Here is a 20,488-nt window from a genome sequence, read left to right on the forward strand (position 1 = left end):
TCGGGAATGATGATTGCTGCAATAACTGCATCCCGGGAGTCAGAGTGCAAACGAAAATATTTTTCAAACCTCTCCAGTAACTTTGATTGCATTTGAATATTAATTTCCGTAAGCAATTTCAAGTTTTCGGAAGCTAAACGTCGCATTTTTATTTTGATGGACACGAAAGTAGGAATGAAATAGCCAAAGAACATATTTTGTTCTCTTTGAAGGAAGTCGATAGCTTCTGCGATAGGTTGCATTACTCTTGAATATTCTTCCAAATATTCAATTTCTTCCTCATTAAAAATAGAAATTTCCAGCTTGTAGCATAGTTCACCTAATCTGGTTTTGACTTCTATTAGCTTCTGAACCGAATCATACAGTGAGTTCCATCTTGTAACGCAAGGCGTAACCAGATACGAAGATAAAACTGTTTTTATTATTTCCTCAGATTTTGGCTTATTACATTTATTCCATAGTTTTGTACACCTGTGTTAAGTAAAATGTAAAAAGTTAATACACATATAATAAGGGCACTCGTCAAAATTGCTGATTAAGGGCTGTACAGCACACTGCACAAATTTGCGTGACAAAATTGACGCGCAAAGTTGCCCTTTTGTGCAAAAGACTTTCCATACAAATTTGGATATTTCATTTGCGAGGGTTTAAAATTGCACAGTTTGTCCAGTTTTCGAGAGATTTGCGCTTTAAATGAGCACCCTTAATAAATTTAAGCTCGAATTTTTATTTCTAACCTGTTGAAAGTAGCTTTATGAATGCTATGAACTGCCTGATTTGTTGAGCCATCTAATATTTTTATAAAATCGGTAGTGGCCAAAAGGTTGAGCGTATGGCTAGCACATCGAAAATGCTTTGACAAAATTGGCGTATAATTGTGAAACTCAAGAAGTCGTGATTTATTTCGCTAGATTGGTTTAATGTCATCGTTTAGTTACACCGCCTATACATCAAGAAGCATTTTTATCAACAAAATAGTTGATAACTAATAGCGAACAAAATATAAATTCAAATGTATTTAGTTAAAGATCATGTTTCACTAAAAGTTTAGTGATAGTGCATTTTTTTCACTAAAAGTTTAGTGATATTGCATTCTTTTCACTATCACTAAATTTTCAGTGGTAATGGTTTTGCATTTTAACTACCACTGAATAAACAGTGGTAGTGCAATTTAGTGGTAGTGCAAAAATGCCCAACCCTGTAATGTTTACATATTTATATCAATTAAGAGCATGACAATGTCAAAAACTGCTGTCATCGCCGACATGTCGACATGAAATTGCTCAGGAATTATCGAATTTTAAGAACGGTTTTCTCTAAATAATAGGATTGAACAAAACGCTATACAGCACACGTGTATAATATTTTCCATTAACTTGTATGTCTTTCCACACTCGCCGATCATGAGTAAGAAAATGTTGTTCCATACTTGTAGCAAATTTCAAGCCATCGCGAATTAAATCAGCCGTTAATAGCTGAACTTTATCTTCTACCTTGTCATTATCGATTTCTTTATTTTCACAAACTGTCATAAATTCGATCAAATCATCTTCATCCAAAGGGCTTTCTCGCATCAATTCATCAATATCAGCCGTTTGAATGAGTTATAATTTCAGAACACACAGCTGATTTTCTACTATAAAAGTTTCACTTTTGACGCATGCTGGCAATATTTTTTTCCAACAAGCATTTAAGGTTGATTGACTGTGTTTTATCTGTTACATCGGGACATAGCTAAAGGAGCTAAAGCCTTGTCAGTAATAAGATGAATAATACATAGCTACACTGTATGTAATTTACTGTCAAAGTAAATATCCACAACCTATTGAAAAAAAATTATTCGTAATGCCGTGCTCGCCCTACCAGTTGTGTGATTTTGAGTACATTATCTCGTTGCAGCGGCTTGAGTTCTGCCTTGAAGTGGATTGGTTACATATGCTTAAGACCATTAATTGATCGATTTTCAATTTTGTGTTCATACAATTATTGTATATAAAATGTATTATAGTGGAGTAGCTTTTATGTGGGACTGTGTCCTGTTGCTACCCCAGTGTGTGTCAATAAATAAATAAACCATTTCGCTCTCGCTCTCGCTCGACCTGCATATCTTTATAGAAGAACAGTAGCATTAAGTGGTTAAACATTCAATATAAGAATTTTTCTAACATTTCTTTTGTTAGTTGATTTTTAACTCATAAAAAAGTAAAATATCTTATTTATCTATAAGTTTTATATTTACCTCTTCCACTAACTTCCAGCCCTTATAACCGTTTTCAAACATTTTTGCTTCACATATAAAACAAATACCGTGACATATTTCGCCAAACTCGACAAGTAACGCCTAGAATAGAATTAATTCTTAGGGGGTAATTAAGCCCCACTACCCTCAAATGTCGTATATGCCTTACTTTACACAAAAAATTTTACTGTATTATCACATCATTTTTACGAAAAGTAGTTACATGTTAACCCTCATAACATCGCTGCGATAGGGTGGTTTTTAAATAAATCCGAAAAAATAAGGGTAGTTCGCCCCTTTTCACCCTGTGGTATATGTATGATACATCAAATGAAAGCTTTTTAAAAATGAAGAACAGTTTTAATTTATCAAATTTTGATAGCACTTTTAGTTTTCGAAATATATGCAATAATGTACTTTTTCCCCAAACTTTCAACCCCTAAAACTCGGCTAACTAATTACTAGATTCTTTGTTGAAATAATTTTATTTATTGGAAATAAATTTTTTAAAGACTTGACGGAAAAAAATTGTTGCTTTTCACACCTCCAAATCCGACCCTGATTAACTGAACAAGTGAGACTTCTTTGTTAAAAAAGAAGTCTTGCAAAATTACTGCATTATCATTGTTGTTTATCACAGCTGCATAATTATCATTTATATATGCGTTTTGCGTTAAAGTGAGGCGTTTTGTTACACTTTTGCGTTTATGTTACTTACACTTTTAATTTTTATTTTCTTGTATTTTTGGTTTTTCTGCATTACCACTTTTTAAGATACTTGCACAAAAAGTTGTTTCAATATAAAATAAATAAATTATGCTTCCTCATTGGATATAGGATGCTTGGAAACGCAATTTCTTCAACAAAATGTGCGTAACATCTGCCCAGAATACATCCATATATTAAGAGTTCTCATCTTGATAATTTTTCTGTTTTTGTGAAAGTAATTATATAACCCAAGGGGTTTGTAAGTAAAACACAAGTTTTTCTATTTCAGTCTTTTTTATCTTACAACAAATATTTTACATTTACAAGTTAAGCTACAAACGACAACAGAAGTTTTTCGTGTTTCTTAAAGAGGAAAAGGCGTAATTAGAAACTTGTAAAAGTTTTCAAGTGGTGGTCATCTTCATTATAATCTTTTTATTTTTTTATAAAAGTGTGTAATTTTCGTAATAATCAGATCGCCTATTTATGATGTTTTTCAAAGATTGTTTTAGGATCTACTTAAATATTATCAGAGATATCACATTAAGGGAGGGGGATGGGGCTTTACATTATCTTGCTTTATTTCTTTTATCTTTTATATCTTCTTAACAACAATTGTTTTAATGTCCTTTATTCCTCAATATTAATGCGTATATAATTTATGTTTTTTTTTTTCGTCTAAGTGGTGTGTAAGGCAACACATTTTGTTTGATCAAATAAATAACTAAAGGAAAAGTATTTAATAAACGATTTTTATCATAGTTCGTTTCATATTATTTGTATTAGCTTTTAATTTAATTAATTATTATAATAAAACTAATATATTAGTCAAAACCTTTTCGTTTTGTTTGACAATGTTAATAATTAGTTATATTCAAGGTTTTGTTACAATGAAATATCATATTCGTTTCGATTATTAAGAATTACAAATTAAATTAAAAAACGTTATAGAAAAATTAAACGAAAGCTTATTTCAAGAACAACATGACGGTGGTTCATTCTTCTTGATTTTTTTTTAAATATAATAGCATGAAATCTAAAGTTACTTCTTAAAATCTAAAACTAATTAAAAAAAAATTAAATACAGTATAGGTACATCATAGAATAATTCTATGAGATACGTAATTCCATAGGAAGTAACATGAGAAATGACAATAGCGAGCGACGACTTGTCCATTTTAGTTTTCTCTTTTCTTACGACTCTTTCTGTTAGCGTTTTACACCTCAATGTAAATGTTCAACAATTTACACCTTTGCTTAACATTCTTATTACAGTCCTTGTTCATACTACTACTGCTTATATTATTGGGATTAGGTAAAAAAGGGTTGAAAGGGTACTTGGTAAAAAAACCTGAAAATAAAAAAGAAAAAAAATTAATTAAGGTCGAAAAAACTTGAATTAAAAAAAAAGAAACAATAATAAATAAGTATAAATTAAAAAGAGATTGTTATAATATAATAAAGTTGAAAAGGTTTATTTAGGTTATGGGAAGAATTTTATTTAATTCTTTTTAAATTAAATTATTTTCACATCAATTTTTTTAATCATCATCAACATCAAATCTCAATATTTTTTATCATCTGCATTTTTATTTAATTTTTTTAAATAGAAATATATCTATTTGATTGTACTAGAGGACTTATTGTTTCCTTTTTCTTTCTTTTCACTTTTTTTATCATGCAACATCAAAACAAATTTTTAATTAAACAAAAAGAAATTTTTCTTTTACAAAATCGGTGGTAAAAACGTACCAGAATCGTTCAAATTTGAATCTATCGAAGTACTACTATCGTGCATCTTGGTTTCCACGATTTTGGCCTTCAATTTATCACCAGTTTTTGGCGGAACAGCCACCGCCGTTGCAGTCGTTGTCACAGAAGCAACACACTTATGTGGTCTTGGTGCGAAACTACTTCCCGATGTTCGACTCCCACTCGAATGTGAATATCCACCAGCGCTGCTTTCATGGGTTACACTTGCTTCCGATTGACTATGCCGCAAATCATTCGATTTATGATGATGATTCGAGGATGATGAGGTTGCTGATTGAATCCATTCGTGCCGCAAAGCCTCATCTGGTGTCATCCGGTTCTTGGGATTCCATTCTAAGCACCGTGTTATAAAGTCAATGAAGAGATGATCGTTGCATCGTAAAACTAATGGTAAACTTTTCGAACCCGGGATGCGTTTTCGACCTTTTGAATTTGTTGTACAACGTGGGTTACCACGAGAATCTAAAATATTTATAAAAAGATTTAGATTAAACAAAATTTGTTGATTGAAAATTGATTTACCAAAAAATAAACGACGCCTTGTTGCCGCTGCGATAATATCATCAGGTGGTGGTGCCAAAACTTCCATTAAACAAGCTAATTGTTCTAATTCATTTTCACCAGGAAATAGGGGATAACCGGTATAAAGTTCTGCTAAGATGCAACCTAAAAAATTAAAAGAAAAAAATTAAAATAATGACTAATTTTTTTTTGAACTTTTTATTTAAGCATATTCAAAGCGATAGTATTTCTTGGGTAATTTCTCCCACACTTTCGCGGCCTCTTAGGGCAAGTGTAGTTGACACCGAGTGCACGTGGGCGACCTAATGCAATTCCGAATGGAGGGCCCACGTAACCTCACGACGTGGTCGTCGTAGTTGTAGTCGTGGTCGCGACAGCTGCAGCTGCCAGCTGTTGTTGGTGGCCCCGAATCTATTGAAAACCCGGCCGATTTTGCTGCTACAGTTTCAAAACAAAGACCTTTCTTGTCGAGTCTGAACTCGAGACAACTTCCACAGCACCTGCTTTTCTTATTTTTTTGTTAACTAACTATGTATTATAGTAGTATTCCATTGGAGTCTGATATTATTACTTAATAATGCTATTTTAAACAATTAATTATTTTTATAAATTTTTTATAAGTTCATGAAGTTGACTAAATCTTTTTCTCTTCTTAAGAGAAGACTAAGACTTGTTTTTGATATGGAAGCAAAATTACGAGGATGAACAACAAAAGAGAAGAGAAGAACTTGTTGACAAGCTCCCCTACTAATGCACTTGTCTGTGAAGAAGTGTACCCAAACAAAAATAAACTACATTCAGGACACACCAAAAAGCACAGAAATGTTTAATGTTCCTAACGAAGAATTTCGAATTACTTAACAATTGATGTACAGGTATCTTGAAGGCCAGATTTGTAGAAAAACAGAAAATGGAGGACAAAAAGTCAGTATCAGGAAAGCTCTTCAGGAAAAGAACTTCTACGATCAATACTATCGATGAAGACATAGATAAACGTAACCGTGTGGATAGATTTAGACTTTTAAATATCATTAAAAGTTACCTGAACGCAAGATATATACGAGATATTTATTAGTTCGACTTATAAAAACTAGAGAGAAATAGAAAATAAAACAGAACTTAAATTTTGATTACAATAATGACAGACATCTTAATTATATTGTCAAAAAGGAAACATTATTTGCTCGTAAGACATTTTTATACATGGAAAAACTTCGTTCCATAGTTACTGAAGTTATAGCTGTAAAAATAACAGTCTATTCTTTGTATATTTCTCTGGATTCTTTACACAAACTTATCGAAATTTCCTTTAAAATGGAAAAATCATGATTTTTTAAAATGACCATAACAATTTTCTCGACTAAGTCAGCAACTTCACTGTTTATGCCATGCTATTAAGTCCTGAGCATGTGTCAGTATATCAGTCTGTGTAGAAAGAGAAAAACCAGATGCTTTTATCGATGCGCTAAGGAATCCATAATTTGTTGTAAAGAAAATCAAGTCTGATTTTATTGTTATCATCTTTGTATGATGTATCAAACACATCAATTTTTTCGAGGTTCGTTACCACTTCAATCATGTTCCCGATCAAAGTTGAGCTAAAAATTTACATTTTATTATTTATTTCGGCTATAAGTAAACCGAAGAATTTGAAATTTGGTATGTATTTACTACTGGTTAACATCTTGTTTTCTAGCATACCTTAAGCTTCCCTAGCGCCCTCTAAGGGGATGAAATTCACCACCCCCTTGGTTCTTTTTAGAAGAACTTTTTAACGCAATGCAATATTAACATAGAAAAATATGGGTTGTGCAGCTCATTCTTTAGTGGTTCTTTTTTGTCTCTTTAGTTTTTCTCTTAAAATTGATAGTTTTTGCGTAAAAAAATAAAATATGTTACATTGCGCGGCAAAGCGCTACCTACAAATAAAAAACAAAATTTTAAGTTGGCTATGGAAGATGTAAACTTACCAGGATTTTGGGCTAACACAATAACACAAATTATTTACGATTTCGTCTCTTGACTTGTTTTCTCATTAAAGTAATAAAAAATTTAATTAAATTTAAGTTAAAATAATCATTCAAAAGATAAGTAACATTTAATAATAAATTAAATAGTATACTAAAAAAATGGAAATTACAAGAGAAAAATGTTAAAAAACAAACAGAAAACTAATTAAGAATCAAAATGAAACAAATTTATCAAAAAAACTCATTACAAAAATAAACACAATTAATTTAAAAATTGTTCAAAATACATGCCATTGTTATCAATGCATTTTTGGCATCTTGTAACAACAGAATTAACTGCTGCTAATATTTGAAACGGATTGTTCCTTAAAGTGTTAGCAGCGTCTTTTATTTTTCCCAACAGTTCTTCCCGAGTGTTTATTGGAGCGGCGTAAACTAGATTTTTCATATAGCCCCACACAAAAAAATCTAAAACGTTAAGATCAGGAGACCTTGGTGACCAGGCAACGGGACCTCGGTTTGCCTCTTGATAATTGACAGGACCTAGTCGTCCTATCCGTCTATGACCATGCACGTACGTTAGCGCTGTAATGCGATGGTGCCCCATCCATCTGAAGCCAATGTTGCTCCAGATCACCTAGAGGAACGTCCGATAAACATTCCGCCAAATCGTTTTGCAAAAAATTTAAAAACATCGTTGCGTTCAAACGAGGTGGCAAAAAATAAGGCCCACAGAGGTTATTATTAATGACACCCATCCACACATTAAAACTAAACTCTGTTTGGTAGGTTTTTGGACGTATTGCATGGGGATTTTCATGCTCCCAACTATGTAAGTTATGGTAATTTACGACACCCCTTCTTGTAAACGTGGCTTCATCTGTCCACAAAATCTTCTTACAAAAATTTTGGTCACGTTCAACAGACTGTACAAATCACCTACAGAAAGTTACTCTTTTAGGACCATCATCAGGTCTTAAATTTTGTACAGGTTGAAAACGATAGGGTTTCCTGTGGTCCTTCTTCAGAGTTCGTAAAATTGTACTTCTTGAGACTCGTAAATTTTGAGCTTGAAGTAGTCTAGCAGCTATGCGACTGCTTAATGTGCTGTCATTATCAAAAAGGTTTAAAATTGCTCTTTGGTTTCTGTTATTTTGATTATTTCGTACTTGCTGGGTATTTAAACCATATTGTCGAAAACGTTGATGTGTATTGATAAATACCTGAGGATCAGGACATCTTCTATTAGGAAACCTTCTAGCGTATTCTCTAGATGCCGCTTCCGCATTTCCATCACAAAAACCATAAATAAAATGAATGTCTGCGTATTCTTCTGTCGAAAATAATCGTGGCATGATCAATTTTTCGTAGTTTTTTAAACAATGATCAACAATAAAAAAATGATGATACTTTTACTTAATAACAATCAACAAATATTTTCAATAATTGTCAACAATTAAGAGGATTTAACGTAACTAACAGCTCGTCTCAATACAAACATAAATTGTTTTTTGAAAATCAAAGCCAACTTTTAGAGTAATTTTAGCTAAGCATGGCGGTACATGGCACGACATTCCATTTTTTTACACAAAAACTATCAATTTTAGGAAAAAAACTAAAGAGACAAAAAAGTACCATTAAAGAATGAGCTTTATAACCAATATTTTTTTATGTTAATACTCCATGGCGTTAAAAAGTTCTTCTAAAAAATAATCGAAATAATCAAAATAACAGAAACCAAAGAGCAATTTTAAACCTTTTTGATAATGACAGCACATTAAGCAGTCGCATAGCTGCTAGACTACTTCAAGCTCAAAATTTACGAGTCTCAAGAAGTACAATTTTACGAACTCTGAAGAAGGACCACAGGAAACCCTATCGTTTTCAACCTGTACAAAATTTAAGACCTGATGATGGTCCTAAAAGAGTAACTTTCTGTAGGTGATTTGTACAGTCTGTTGAACGTGACCAAAATTTTTGTAAGAAGATTTTGTGGACAGATGAAGCCACGTTTACAAGAAGGGGTGTCGTAAATTACCATAACTTACATAGTTGGGAGCATGAAAATCCCCATGCAATACGTCCAAAAACCTACCAAACAGAGTTTAGTTTTAATGTGTGGATGGGTGTCATTAATAATAACCTCTGTGGGCCTTATTTTTTGCCACCTCGTTTGAACGCAACGATGTTTTTAAATTTTTTGCAAAACGATTTGGCGGAATGTTTATCGGACGTTCCTCTAGGTGATCTGGAGCAACATTGGCTTCAGATGGATGGGGCACCATCGCATTACAGCGCTAACGTACGTGCATGGTCATAGACGGATAGGACGACTAGGTCCTGTCAATTATCAAGAGGCAAACCGAGGTCCCGTTGCCTGGTCACCAAGGTCTCCTGATCTTAACGTTTTAGATTTTTTTGTGTGGGGCTATATGAAAAATCTAGTTTACGCCGCTCCAATAAACACTCGGGAAGAACTGTTGGGAAAAATAAAAGACGCTGCTAACACTTTAAGGAACAATCCGTTTCAAATATTAGCAGCAGTTAATTCTGTTGTTACAAGATGCCAAAAATGCATTGATAACAATGGCATGCATTTTGAACAATTTTTAAATTAATTGTGTTTATTTTTGTAATGAGTTTTTTTGATAAATTTGTTTCATTTTGATTCTTAATTAGTTTTCTGTTTGTTTTTTAACATTTTTCTCTTGTAATTTCCATTTTTTTAGTATACTATTTAATTTATTATTAAATGTTACTTATCTTTTGAATGATTATTTTAACTTAAATTTAATTAAATTTTTTATTACTTTAATGAGAAAACAAGTCAAGAGACGAAATCGTAAATAATTTGTGTTATTGTGTTAGCCCAAAATCCTGGTAAGTTTACATCTTCCATAGCCAACTTAAAATTTTGTTTTTTATTTGTAGGTAGCGCTTTGCCGCGCAATGTAACATATTTTATTTTTTTACGCAAAAACTATCAATTTTAAGAGAAAAACTAAAGAGACAAAAAAGAACCACTAAAGAATGAGCTGTACAACCCATATTTTTCTATGTTAATATTGCATTGCGTTAAAAAGTTCTTCTAAAAAGAACCAAGGGGGTGGTGAATTTCATCCCCTTAGAGGGCGCTAGGGAAGCTTAAGGTATGCTAGAAAACAAGATGTTAACCAGTAGTAAATACATACCAAATTTCAAATTCTTCGGTTTACTTATAGCCGAAATAAATAATAAAATGTAAATTTTTAGCTCAACTTTGATCGCTCATAGCTCGAAAACAAAAGAGTTGCGACCCTATGTTTATATAAAAAACTTGTATTATTTTGGCAAGTACTACGTCCTAGTAAAGTTTCCCGATTAAAAACTGAACCACCCTGTATATGTACATTCATAACAAATGTAGACATCAAGGCATTTTTAAAACTTATTAAACTAGCTGCATTGCGAACAACGGCAGGCAAATCGTTCCACAACGCAGTCGACTGCACTGTAAAAGATCTGTGGTAGATTTCAGTACTATGGACTGGAAACATTGTAGAGTCCGACATTGATCGAGTGGGTAAGTCATGTGATGCTAAAAAGTGAAAGACATCAGACAAATAAGCAGGAGTGCGGGTATGGACAATTTTGTATAACATAGTAAGTCTACGAAATCATCTACGACTCTGGCAGTCATCATCTGCAGGTTGTTACGATATGGAGTAATGTGCTGAAACTTTCCTAAATCAAAAATGTACTGTATACAATTGTTTTGAAGTTTTTCCAATTTACCCCGAAGTGCTGTGGACAGATCGGGATACGCACCATCGGCATAATCAATGTGTGGGAAAATGAGGGAATAGCAAAGATTACGATGTACAACAGGAAGAAGGTAACAGCGAAGTTTTTTCAAAGTATGGAAACAGAAGTAAACCCTCCTATAGACTCCCTGAACTTGTGGCCGCCAAGACATCGCCAAATCCATTACCACACCAAGATTTTTGACCGTATTAGAAAACGGAATAACGGAGTCGCCAAGCCTCAGTTGAAGGGTAGTTAAGGAATTAAATTGTGCCAGCAAGGGGCGAGTGCCAAATGCAATGGCTTGCGTTTTACCTGAATTCAGGTTAAGTCCATGACATCTAGACCAGTCAAGTACGCTAGAGAGATCGTTGTTAAGATGCAACAAAGCATTCAATAGCAATAGCAGAGCCTAGTTAACAGGAGGGCATAGTCCACAGAATCAAAGGCCTTACTAAAATCAAATAACATTAGCAAGGTAATACAACGCTTATTACAAGCAGATCTAATATCATCGGTGATCCTAATCAGTGCTGTAGTAGTACCATGCCTTCCACGAAAACCAGGCTGGAACTTGTTAATCAGATTAAACTCCTCAAGATATTTCTCAATCTATATTCTATCTACGCTGTCTTTTGACAGCGTAGATAGAATAGAAATGGGTCGAAAGTCACCACCATGGGACGGAGATTTAATTTTTGGGATAGGAATAACATGGGCGATTCGCCAGATAGATGGAAATATAGACTGTTCAAAAGAACAGTTGAAAATATGTGTTAAGGGAGTAATAACTATATCCAGAATGGGTAAAAGGAATCTGAGTCCAATACCATCTGCACCGACACTAGTGGACTTGGAGTAAGTTAAACTATTCCGGACCTCAGCATCTGTAACCAAGCTGAATGAAAGAGAAAGCACGTTGGTAGATGCAAGGAGTTCATTAATAGTATTCTGCCTTGTTATGTTACCAACCACTACAAGATGTGGGAGACTATAACACCAAGTAATCGCATTGTTTTCCAAAATGTCTTATTGTAACGTTTTTGCATTGATGATTACAACGGTTGCGCAGCACACGATAATGTTCCTGAGAGACCTAATCTCATCATTTAGCCAAGGTGCCATTTATCATGTAGGGAGCAATATGCGATACAAACAGTAAAATCATGTCTTTATTAGAGTTATCGAAAAGTCTTGTAATAGTGCTCTGATTCGCTTTATTAAGTACGGCTGTATTTATCAAAAAAAATTTTTAGTCAGTTCATCATGATCCAAAATACCAATGATGATAGTTGCCTCAAATCTTTCCGTTACATCTGTTGTTTTGTCGATTGAAATCCATAAGAAGCAATCTTGAATGCATTTCTGTATGTGGTCTATGGTAATTTTGTAAAGTTCTTTAACATGCTTTGTACGAAAAGCACTTTCCAATGTTATTTTGTACTTTGTGTATGTTTCCAGGAACTATACTAACATATTGTTTCGTATTTTATATAGAAGTATATCAGCGGAAACATGACATTTTGCGCTATATAATATTTTTGCAAATTGAGCATCTTTTAATTTGGACGTGCATCATGTGCAACATTTTTTTTTCATTATTTCTGTTCACAAGTGCTATAAATATGTGTTATACTTGCTAAATGCTGTTTTAGAGAGAATATTTTCTCGACTGACAAAGATTTGTTTTACTTTGCAAAAAAGCATCTTGTCATCAATTATTACAGATTCAAATAGTTAATGGATTTTGCACGACTGCATCTGTGAAATAGAAGCTAAGGCGATGGTTGTGATTAGGACCATCTTCTTCTGGACCTAGATCTTTAAGCGTCGTAGTCTTCAGAATTTTTATCGATTTAAACGACCACATATTCTGAGCAAGGAGAGTGGATATTATTCCCCGAGGAATTGAAGTAAGAACATTTTTCCTCAGGATACATAGGATAAATAGAAGGAGACTAATTAAATGTCTCAAAATACATCGAACACAATACCAAGGAGAACTTAAGAGATGGGTTAAAATATGATTTTTGACATTTCTTTTTATCATTAAAATTGAAAATTGAAAGTTGACCGGGTAACAGGCCGGTCAAATCATCAATTTGATCTCGTAAAGTGCCATAAAAGGCACTTTAGATTTGATAAGAGAAAAATTTTATTACTTGTGCAATAATTTATTTACTTAATTTTTTAATTGCAAATACTTTGAATAAACTTGTACTTTGTACTTTTGTTAAAAGAGCACAGAATTTAATGTGCTTCGAAAATTTTATATACGCAACTTACCACACACTATCAAGAAGTAATTGTGTTGTGTGTGTTGTGCGCACTGCTCATTTGGATGTGCAATATGTTCTTAGTAGGTTTGAATAGGTTGTTCTAGCAGGTGTAATAATAAAATATATTTTTTTTCCAGCGTTAAGGAGAATGTAAATGGTGAAGCTTAGCCTGGTTCTATTTTAAATATAAACGATGAAATTGGACCTGATCCTACTTTAAATATAGGTGAAAGTGTTGAGATTGGTCTTAATTTAAATGGTTTTGGTACAAGCTTCGTCGCTTCACCACGGTCGCCAATACCAGTAAGTAAATGCAAAAGGATGTGAGGAAAGAAAAATGAAGAACATAAGCGGAGCAAGAAGATTTTACCCAAATATTTGCTAAACATATAACAGAAAAATAAGTCAGTTCAATCCGTTTACCAAGAAAATGCTAACTTTAAAAATAAATAATTTCATATTTGGGTAGAATTGTGAAGACTTAATGCAAAACTTAATGAATTGTAATATTTGATAGCTAGTTCGTATTTCATTACAAAGTAACTCAACTAACGCATCCACACCATCTTTAACAATATCAATTAAAAATCTTGTATAAAAGTTCTTAAAGTGCCTTTCATCTAGCGATACAATGTCCAATAAACCTTCTGCTTTGGTGCAAATGCTTCATCCAATAAAGCCTTTTCTGCTATGTTTTTAATTAAATTGTGCGTTATTATGTATGCAGCAGAATTTCTCTTCCATGCAATAACTTGATGGGATATCCTCTAACTATAATCCATATACAAATCTCGTGCGTCGCAAATTCCTTTGATGTTCACGAGCAAACCGACAACCGACAACAAATATTTGTGTGTGTGCTTGCATGTCAAAGCATCCTCATTACCATGCGTATAAACCGCATACAATGCATACAGTCCGCATAACGCAATTTTTTTATGTGAACCTGAAGCTTTAGATATGTAAAAGGTTGCGCACTTCAAACTAAGTCATATAATTCATCGGTTCTCGATGTAGCAAGTGGTAACCCTATAGAACGACTATCTTAACACTTAATGTAACGTTCATTAACGCTCATTACCTACCACTCTGTTTACAAATACATAATTGGATTCGCATACACCTATTAGAGCATAATGCCCGCAACATAACCCTTAACCCTATCTAAAATTTCACACTAAAATGCCTACGAAGAATTCACCTACTTCTTTTGACTAATCATTCACATTGACCCATTAATCTGGTAATGAAGAAAACTGATCTATCAGTTTGAAGACAATGATTGCAGAAGATAATGATTAGTAAAAGCATAGTTAAGCTAATCTAACGACTCAAATAAGCAGGAATTAAAATTTTAGCAAAACTTGCGTTTATTTTAGTCGTACAATCAATATTTAGCATAATAGGTATTATACATGACGTGAACCTAAGTTATCAGAGTTAACAATTTAACATCGAACCTCTAACAACAAATTATTAGATAAAAGTAATCAATTCGCGACTGACTCCACCAACTCAAAAACAAAGTACGATGACGTCCCAATAAAATTATTATTAGCCAAAACAAAATTATTTTGAAAATATCTTTTAGTTTTTAAGATAAAAGTAAATAACTTTTCATCAATAAATTAATAAGTTAAAATAAATTGTTTAAGAGATAATCGTTTTTTAGGAAATCTAAATTAGTTATTAGTGCTAATTTCAGTGATTTCAATTTTGTGGTGATAACGAATGATTTATGTATTTATTTAATATAAAATATAAGGATTTTGAACTTACCCAAACTCCACATATCAATAGCTGTCCCATAAGTAAGTCCAAGAATAACTTCCGGAGAACGATAAAATCTTGATTGTATATAAGTGTAAACCCTTTGATTCGAATAACATGAACTTCCAAAGTCTATGACCTTGATGCTGCTAGAACCGCGTTGTTTTAAAAGGACGTTTTCCTATGAGAAAGGAAACGATTAAGAGGGGTGATTTCTAAATAACTAGGCAAAATTACATTTCGAACACGCGAACATGTATGAAAGTATCGCAAAATGCCTCTTTAATAGCCACTTGGCCCTTACCAATACGACTTGAAAACCGGGCCGAAGAAGCGTTATTAATGCCTCATGGGGCCATCATTAACGTTTCCTCTGTTTCTAAGAAGACCGTGTTTTGCTTGGTTCGCGTGTCTCTGCACGGGTTCGTGGAAGCAATTAGGAACTTCAGTCGGAAAAGAGTCATCCCGATGATGTCACGATCACGGTCGCGAGGAATTAATAAGAATATTTGAATGGTGGGCGAAGAAACCACGAAAGATCCACGAAGGAAGCACGAATCAAGCACGAAAGACGAGTTTAAATTGATAAAACATTGGGTGTAGAATTATTTTTATTTGTTTTTTGGGGTCAAAGATCCTATAAAAAACCACAAGTTTTTGAGGTTAAATCTATTAGAATAAAGTTGAAGTCAATGTATCAAATGTTTTTAAAGATATTTTAAGATTAGGAATGTTCAGAAAATAGACTTCTGTTTCCTGTGTTTGGTGAAATTTAATTACGGCACGTGTAAGGGCGATTACGCAAAATATAGATCGTGGCGCGAGTGGTGTGTGTATTTGTTTTGATAAAAGTTGGAGCCACGATGATAATATACACACGCGCGAATTCAACGATAGCACGAATCACAATACACAATTATATTACGGCAACCAGAAACCAATTCTGGGATATTAATAAAGTGATAGATAATAACGAAAAATAAAACACTCACCGGTTTTAAATCGCAATGAATTATATTTTCCTTTTGAAGAAGCCTTAAACATTTCAATAATGAAGTTGCAAATCTTCTTATTAGATTTAAACTAAATCCTTGATAGTTGTTTTTCTTGATGAGTTCATATAAGTTTAAACTGTAACAAAAAATTACCGCATTAAATTAATTAAATAAAAATAGAATAGAATATTTTTACCTCATCAATTCAAAACTGATACATAAATGGTTTCTAAAATAAAAATACTCCAACATGTGAATAACATTATGCGTAGCTTCTTTGTCCCTTTTTCTCAGATGATCCAAAATTCTTACTTCGACCAACGCTTGATGATGGAACCGCTTTTTATTCCTAATGATTTTTATGGCAACATGCTGATTGGTCATATGGTCGAGAGCTCTGATCACCTGCCCGAAGCTTCCTTTTCCTATCACCTCCAATATCTCGTACCTGTAGGCGATCTGGTCGTGAAGAACCTGCGAATAAAAAAGATGATCCTGAGAAACGAGGCAAGAGAGAAAGAGAAACGGAGAAGACGCAAATGAACAAGATAATAGGGCCGTGAATAATGCGTGCAAACAAAGTGGATTTCTCGGGAACGGACGACCATAATTCTCCTGGAGTCCTCCCATTAAATTTGCTATAAAATTAGACTGCTGCGAGTGGTATTTCTATTATTGTTACTGGTATGTAATATATCAAAAATTAAATGGGGAATTTATAGAAGCAAATAAGATTAATCGAAAGTTCAAAAAAATTTCAGGAAACTATTTTTTTTTCTTCTTTTTTGAGGTGAATTAATTGATGGTAATTTTCACCCATAAAATGTATATAAGGGAATCTTTAACAGTGCGGAGATTTCGTCGCATGCGTGACCTACATTTCACGGTTTGTACAGTTTTGAAACACTTTTACGATACTGCGGACGATTATTCAACATAATAATTACCATTTAACACGAAAACTAAATTGTTAGGTATTAAATAAAAAACTTCATAAACCTTAATACAACCACAAAAAAAATGAAATTGCACATTAAATTATTGACTTAAAATCAATCAACTTTCAACGACCATCAAGATTTTCTCGTTTTTACTATCTCGTTTAATCTCTCTCATAAAAATAAATATCACATCAAATTAATTTGTAAAGCAAACTCGTAAAATTGGTTTATATGTATATCTAATCGATCTGTGTCGGTTAGAATTTCAATTTCGTCTCGATTTAAATTAAACGTGCAACTTTAGAACCATCCCCTTGAGAGAAGAGGAGAGATCACATAACTTGGAGTCAGTCAACTTGAACGGCAGCAAGACCGAAAACTTTACACGACAACGCTCGTACGGTTCTATTTTCGACGAAACGTTCCAAACTATTCACCACCCTGTGACTCAATCTCGAGATCCCAACACTGAAACCGTCTCGTAAACTTAACATTTAGCAAACGACGAAAACCAGATACGTAACACGTTTTAAATTAAATACCGAAATGTATACACAAAAACTTACGGCAGGTCATATACGTTTATATATAGGATGTTTCTTTTTTTGTAGTAGTTCTATATAACTATTGAAGATAATAATAAAGAAGGCATGTGGAAGGCATATAACTTTCGTTCAATAAAAATACACCACAATCTAACGCTAAATAACAATTAAAACTAGAAATAACACTAGAGTTAGAACTAGAAACATTCGGGTTCAGCCGCACGTCTCTCAAGATGGATAAACCCGAATAATTTTAGTTCTAGGTCTTGTGTTAGTTCTAGTAATAGTGCTAGTGTAAAACTAGAACTAACACTAGACCTAGAACGCATACTTTCTAGTTCTAGGTCTTGTGTTAGTTATCTTATGCTAACTAGCGCTACCTACCAATGTCACTAGAACTAACATTAGACCTAGAACTAGAAACATTCGGGTTTAGCCGCACGTCTCTCAAGGCGGCTACATCCGAATGATTCTAGTTCTAGGTCTTGTGTTAGTTCTAATGATTGTGGTAGTGTAAAACTAGCACTAGATAGTAAACATTCGGACTTAGCCGTACGTCTTTCAAGACGGATAAACCCCAATGATCCTAGTTCTAGGTCTTGTGTTAGGTCTAGTGATTGCGCTAGTATAAAACTATAACTAATACTAGACCTAGAACTAGAAACATTCGGGTTTAGCCACACGTCTCTCAAGACGGCTAAACCCGAATGATTCTAGTCCTAGGTCTTGTGTTAGTTCTAGTGATTGTGCTAGTGTAAAACTAGAACTAACACTAGACCTAGAACTAGAAACAATCGGGTTTAGCCGTACGTCTCTCAAGACGGCTAAACCCGAATGATTCTACTTCTAGGTCTTGTGTTAGTTCTAGTGATTGTGCTAGTGTAAAACTATAACTAGCACTAGGTCTAGAACTAGAAACATTCGGGTTTAGCCGCACGTCTCTCAAGACGGCTAAACCCGAATGATTCTAGTTCTAGATCTTGTGTTAGTTCTAGTGATTGTGCTAGTGTAAAACTGGAACTAACACTAGACTTAGAACTAGAAACAATCGGGTTTAGCAGCACGTCTCTCAAGACGGCTAAACCCGAATGATTCTAGTTCTAGGTCTTGTGTTAGTTCTAGTGATTGTGCTAGTGTAAAACTATAACTAGCACTAGGTCTAGAACTAGAAACATTCGGGTTTAGCCGCACGTCTCTCAAGACGGCTAAACCCGAATGATTCTAGTTCTAGGTCTTGTGTTAGTTCTAGTGATTGTGCTAGTGTAAAACTGGAACTAACACTAGACCTAGAACTAGAAACAATCGGGTTTAGCAGCACGTCTCTCAAGACGGCTAAACCCGAATGATTCTAGTTCTAGGTCTTGTGTTAGTTCTAGTGATTGTGCTAGTGTAAAACTGGAACTAACACTAGACCTAGAACTAGAAACATTCGGGTTTAGCCGCACGTCTCTCAAGACGGCTAAACCCGAATGATTCTAGTCCTAGGTCTTGTGTTAGTTCTAGTGATTGTGCTAGTGTAAAACTATAACTAACACTAGACCTAGAACTAGAAACATTCGGGTTTAGCCACACGTTTCTCAAGACGGCTAAACCCGAATGATTCTAGTTCTAGGTCTTGTGTTAGTTTTAGTGATAATGTTAGTGTAAAACTAGAACTAACACTATACCTATAACTAGAAAGTATCTGGTTTAGCCGTCTTGAGACGTGCGTCGTTTTTCCTGCTTTTTACGTTGATTTTACAATAATAAACATATTGTAATTATTGAATTCAAACAGGTACCTATCAAAGCCTAATCCATTTTGTATAATAATATGATCACAATATGATTACGTAGTATAAATCGACGACATATTTTCTGTAATATTTTCTTGTTGAACTTTATATTACAAATATTTGATAATAGATCTATAACATAGAACTATAATAGTGTAATACCGGCTTTAACGAAGAAAATAAATACCAATTTACTACTCAATAATTTAACTAAAACTGATAATTTTGGGATTTCAAATTACACCGTTTCTTTCATTAATATTAAAACGTCTTGTTGAGAAATCTCATCACTCGACATTTCTTGAACATGTTTTATTTCTTCATTAACTTGTCGACATCGTCTTCTTATTTTGTGACCTTCTCATTTAACAGCTTCGATTTTTCACTATATTCAGTTTTACGATCAATGGCTGAATGGTTGGTTTAATATCAAACAATTTGTTCTATTTTTTTGATTAACCGTAGTCATAAGATCAATCACTCTTTGTTCTAAGGAATGAATCACGATTTTTCGTCTTAACATTGAACTACATGACAAATATATCCGTGAAGTGCTTAAAAATACGGAAATGATTAGCAGTTTGATTTCATCCGTTGTTGATTCACGAATTTCTTAGAATGCTTAATATTGTTACTTTCTCATTTACTAACATTTTCCTAGTGTTGTAAGTTTATCAAAAATTGCTTAAGGTGTATGAGGTATATAACAATCATTTTTTGGTATATTTTTTCCTATTTATATACTTCTTTATATCGTTTAATTCTCTCACACGTTAACATCGGCTTATTGCTATATAAATCATTCTTACATCAGAAATAGTTCCAGATTCTATTTTGAATTATTAGATTTTCGACATTTAAGATTTGGTATTTCTAGGTTATCTCCATCTCTTAAACTTTAATCACCTTCTCCATCACACAAATCCTCTCTTACACATAAAATAAACTTTTGAGAAAGATATTGCAGTTTATAAATGACTCTTTAAGCTTTCATTTCATTTACTTTTTACTATGTTCCTTATCCTGCACTTTCATTCATTTAAATTCCTTACTATCGTTGGATTCTTTACTTGGAAAGTTTCATCTTATTATTCGGTTTCAAAACTTTAAATAAATTCTCTATTATGACTATCTGACGTTTTAGTTCTCCAAATGTATGGTTGTGCTATATTTTGAAAGTACCACAAG

General features: G+C 33.4%; 1 protein-coding gene across 5 annotated transcripts in view; it reads right to left on the reverse strand.

Moving 5' to 3' along the window:
- Positions 1–4,078: 4,078 nt before the first annotated feature.
- LOC111422679 (Dual-specificity tyrosine phosphorylation-regulated kinase 2) overlaps positions 4,079–20,488 on the reverse strand; it is a 68,223-nt gene continuing 51,813 nt past the window's right edge. For 4 of the 5 annotated variants that reach the window (XM_023055890.2, XM_071197127.1, XM_023055891.2 and 1 more), the window contains exons 5-10: positions 16,236–16,513; positions 16,037–16,175; positions 15,054–15,225; positions 5,243–5,386; positions 4,700–5,182; positions 4,079–4,298 (exon numbers count right to left, since the gene is read on the reverse strand). In XM_023055890.2, coding sequence (XP_022911658.1) covers positions 4,165–4,298; positions 4,700–5,182; positions 5,243–5,386; positions 15,054–15,225; positions 16,037–16,175; positions 16,236–16,513 — 1,350 coding nt within the window. In that variant the 3' untranslated portion in view covers positions 4,079–4,164. Of the gene's footprint in view, positions 4,299–4,586; positions 5,183–5,242; positions 5,387–15,053; positions 15,226–16,036; positions 16,176–16,235; positions 16,514–20,488 lie in introns of those variants that run through there. The other variant, XM_023055892.2, reaches the window with a different exon arrangement.

This window comes from Onthophagus taurus, chromosome 6, assembly GCF_036711975.1.
Source record: "Onthophagus taurus isolate NC chromosome 6, IU_Otau_3.0, whole genome shotgun sequence".
In the NCBI taxonomy this organism is placed as follows: Eukaryota; Metazoa; Arthropoda; class Insecta; order Coleoptera; family Scarabaeidae; genus Onthophagus; species Onthophagus taurus.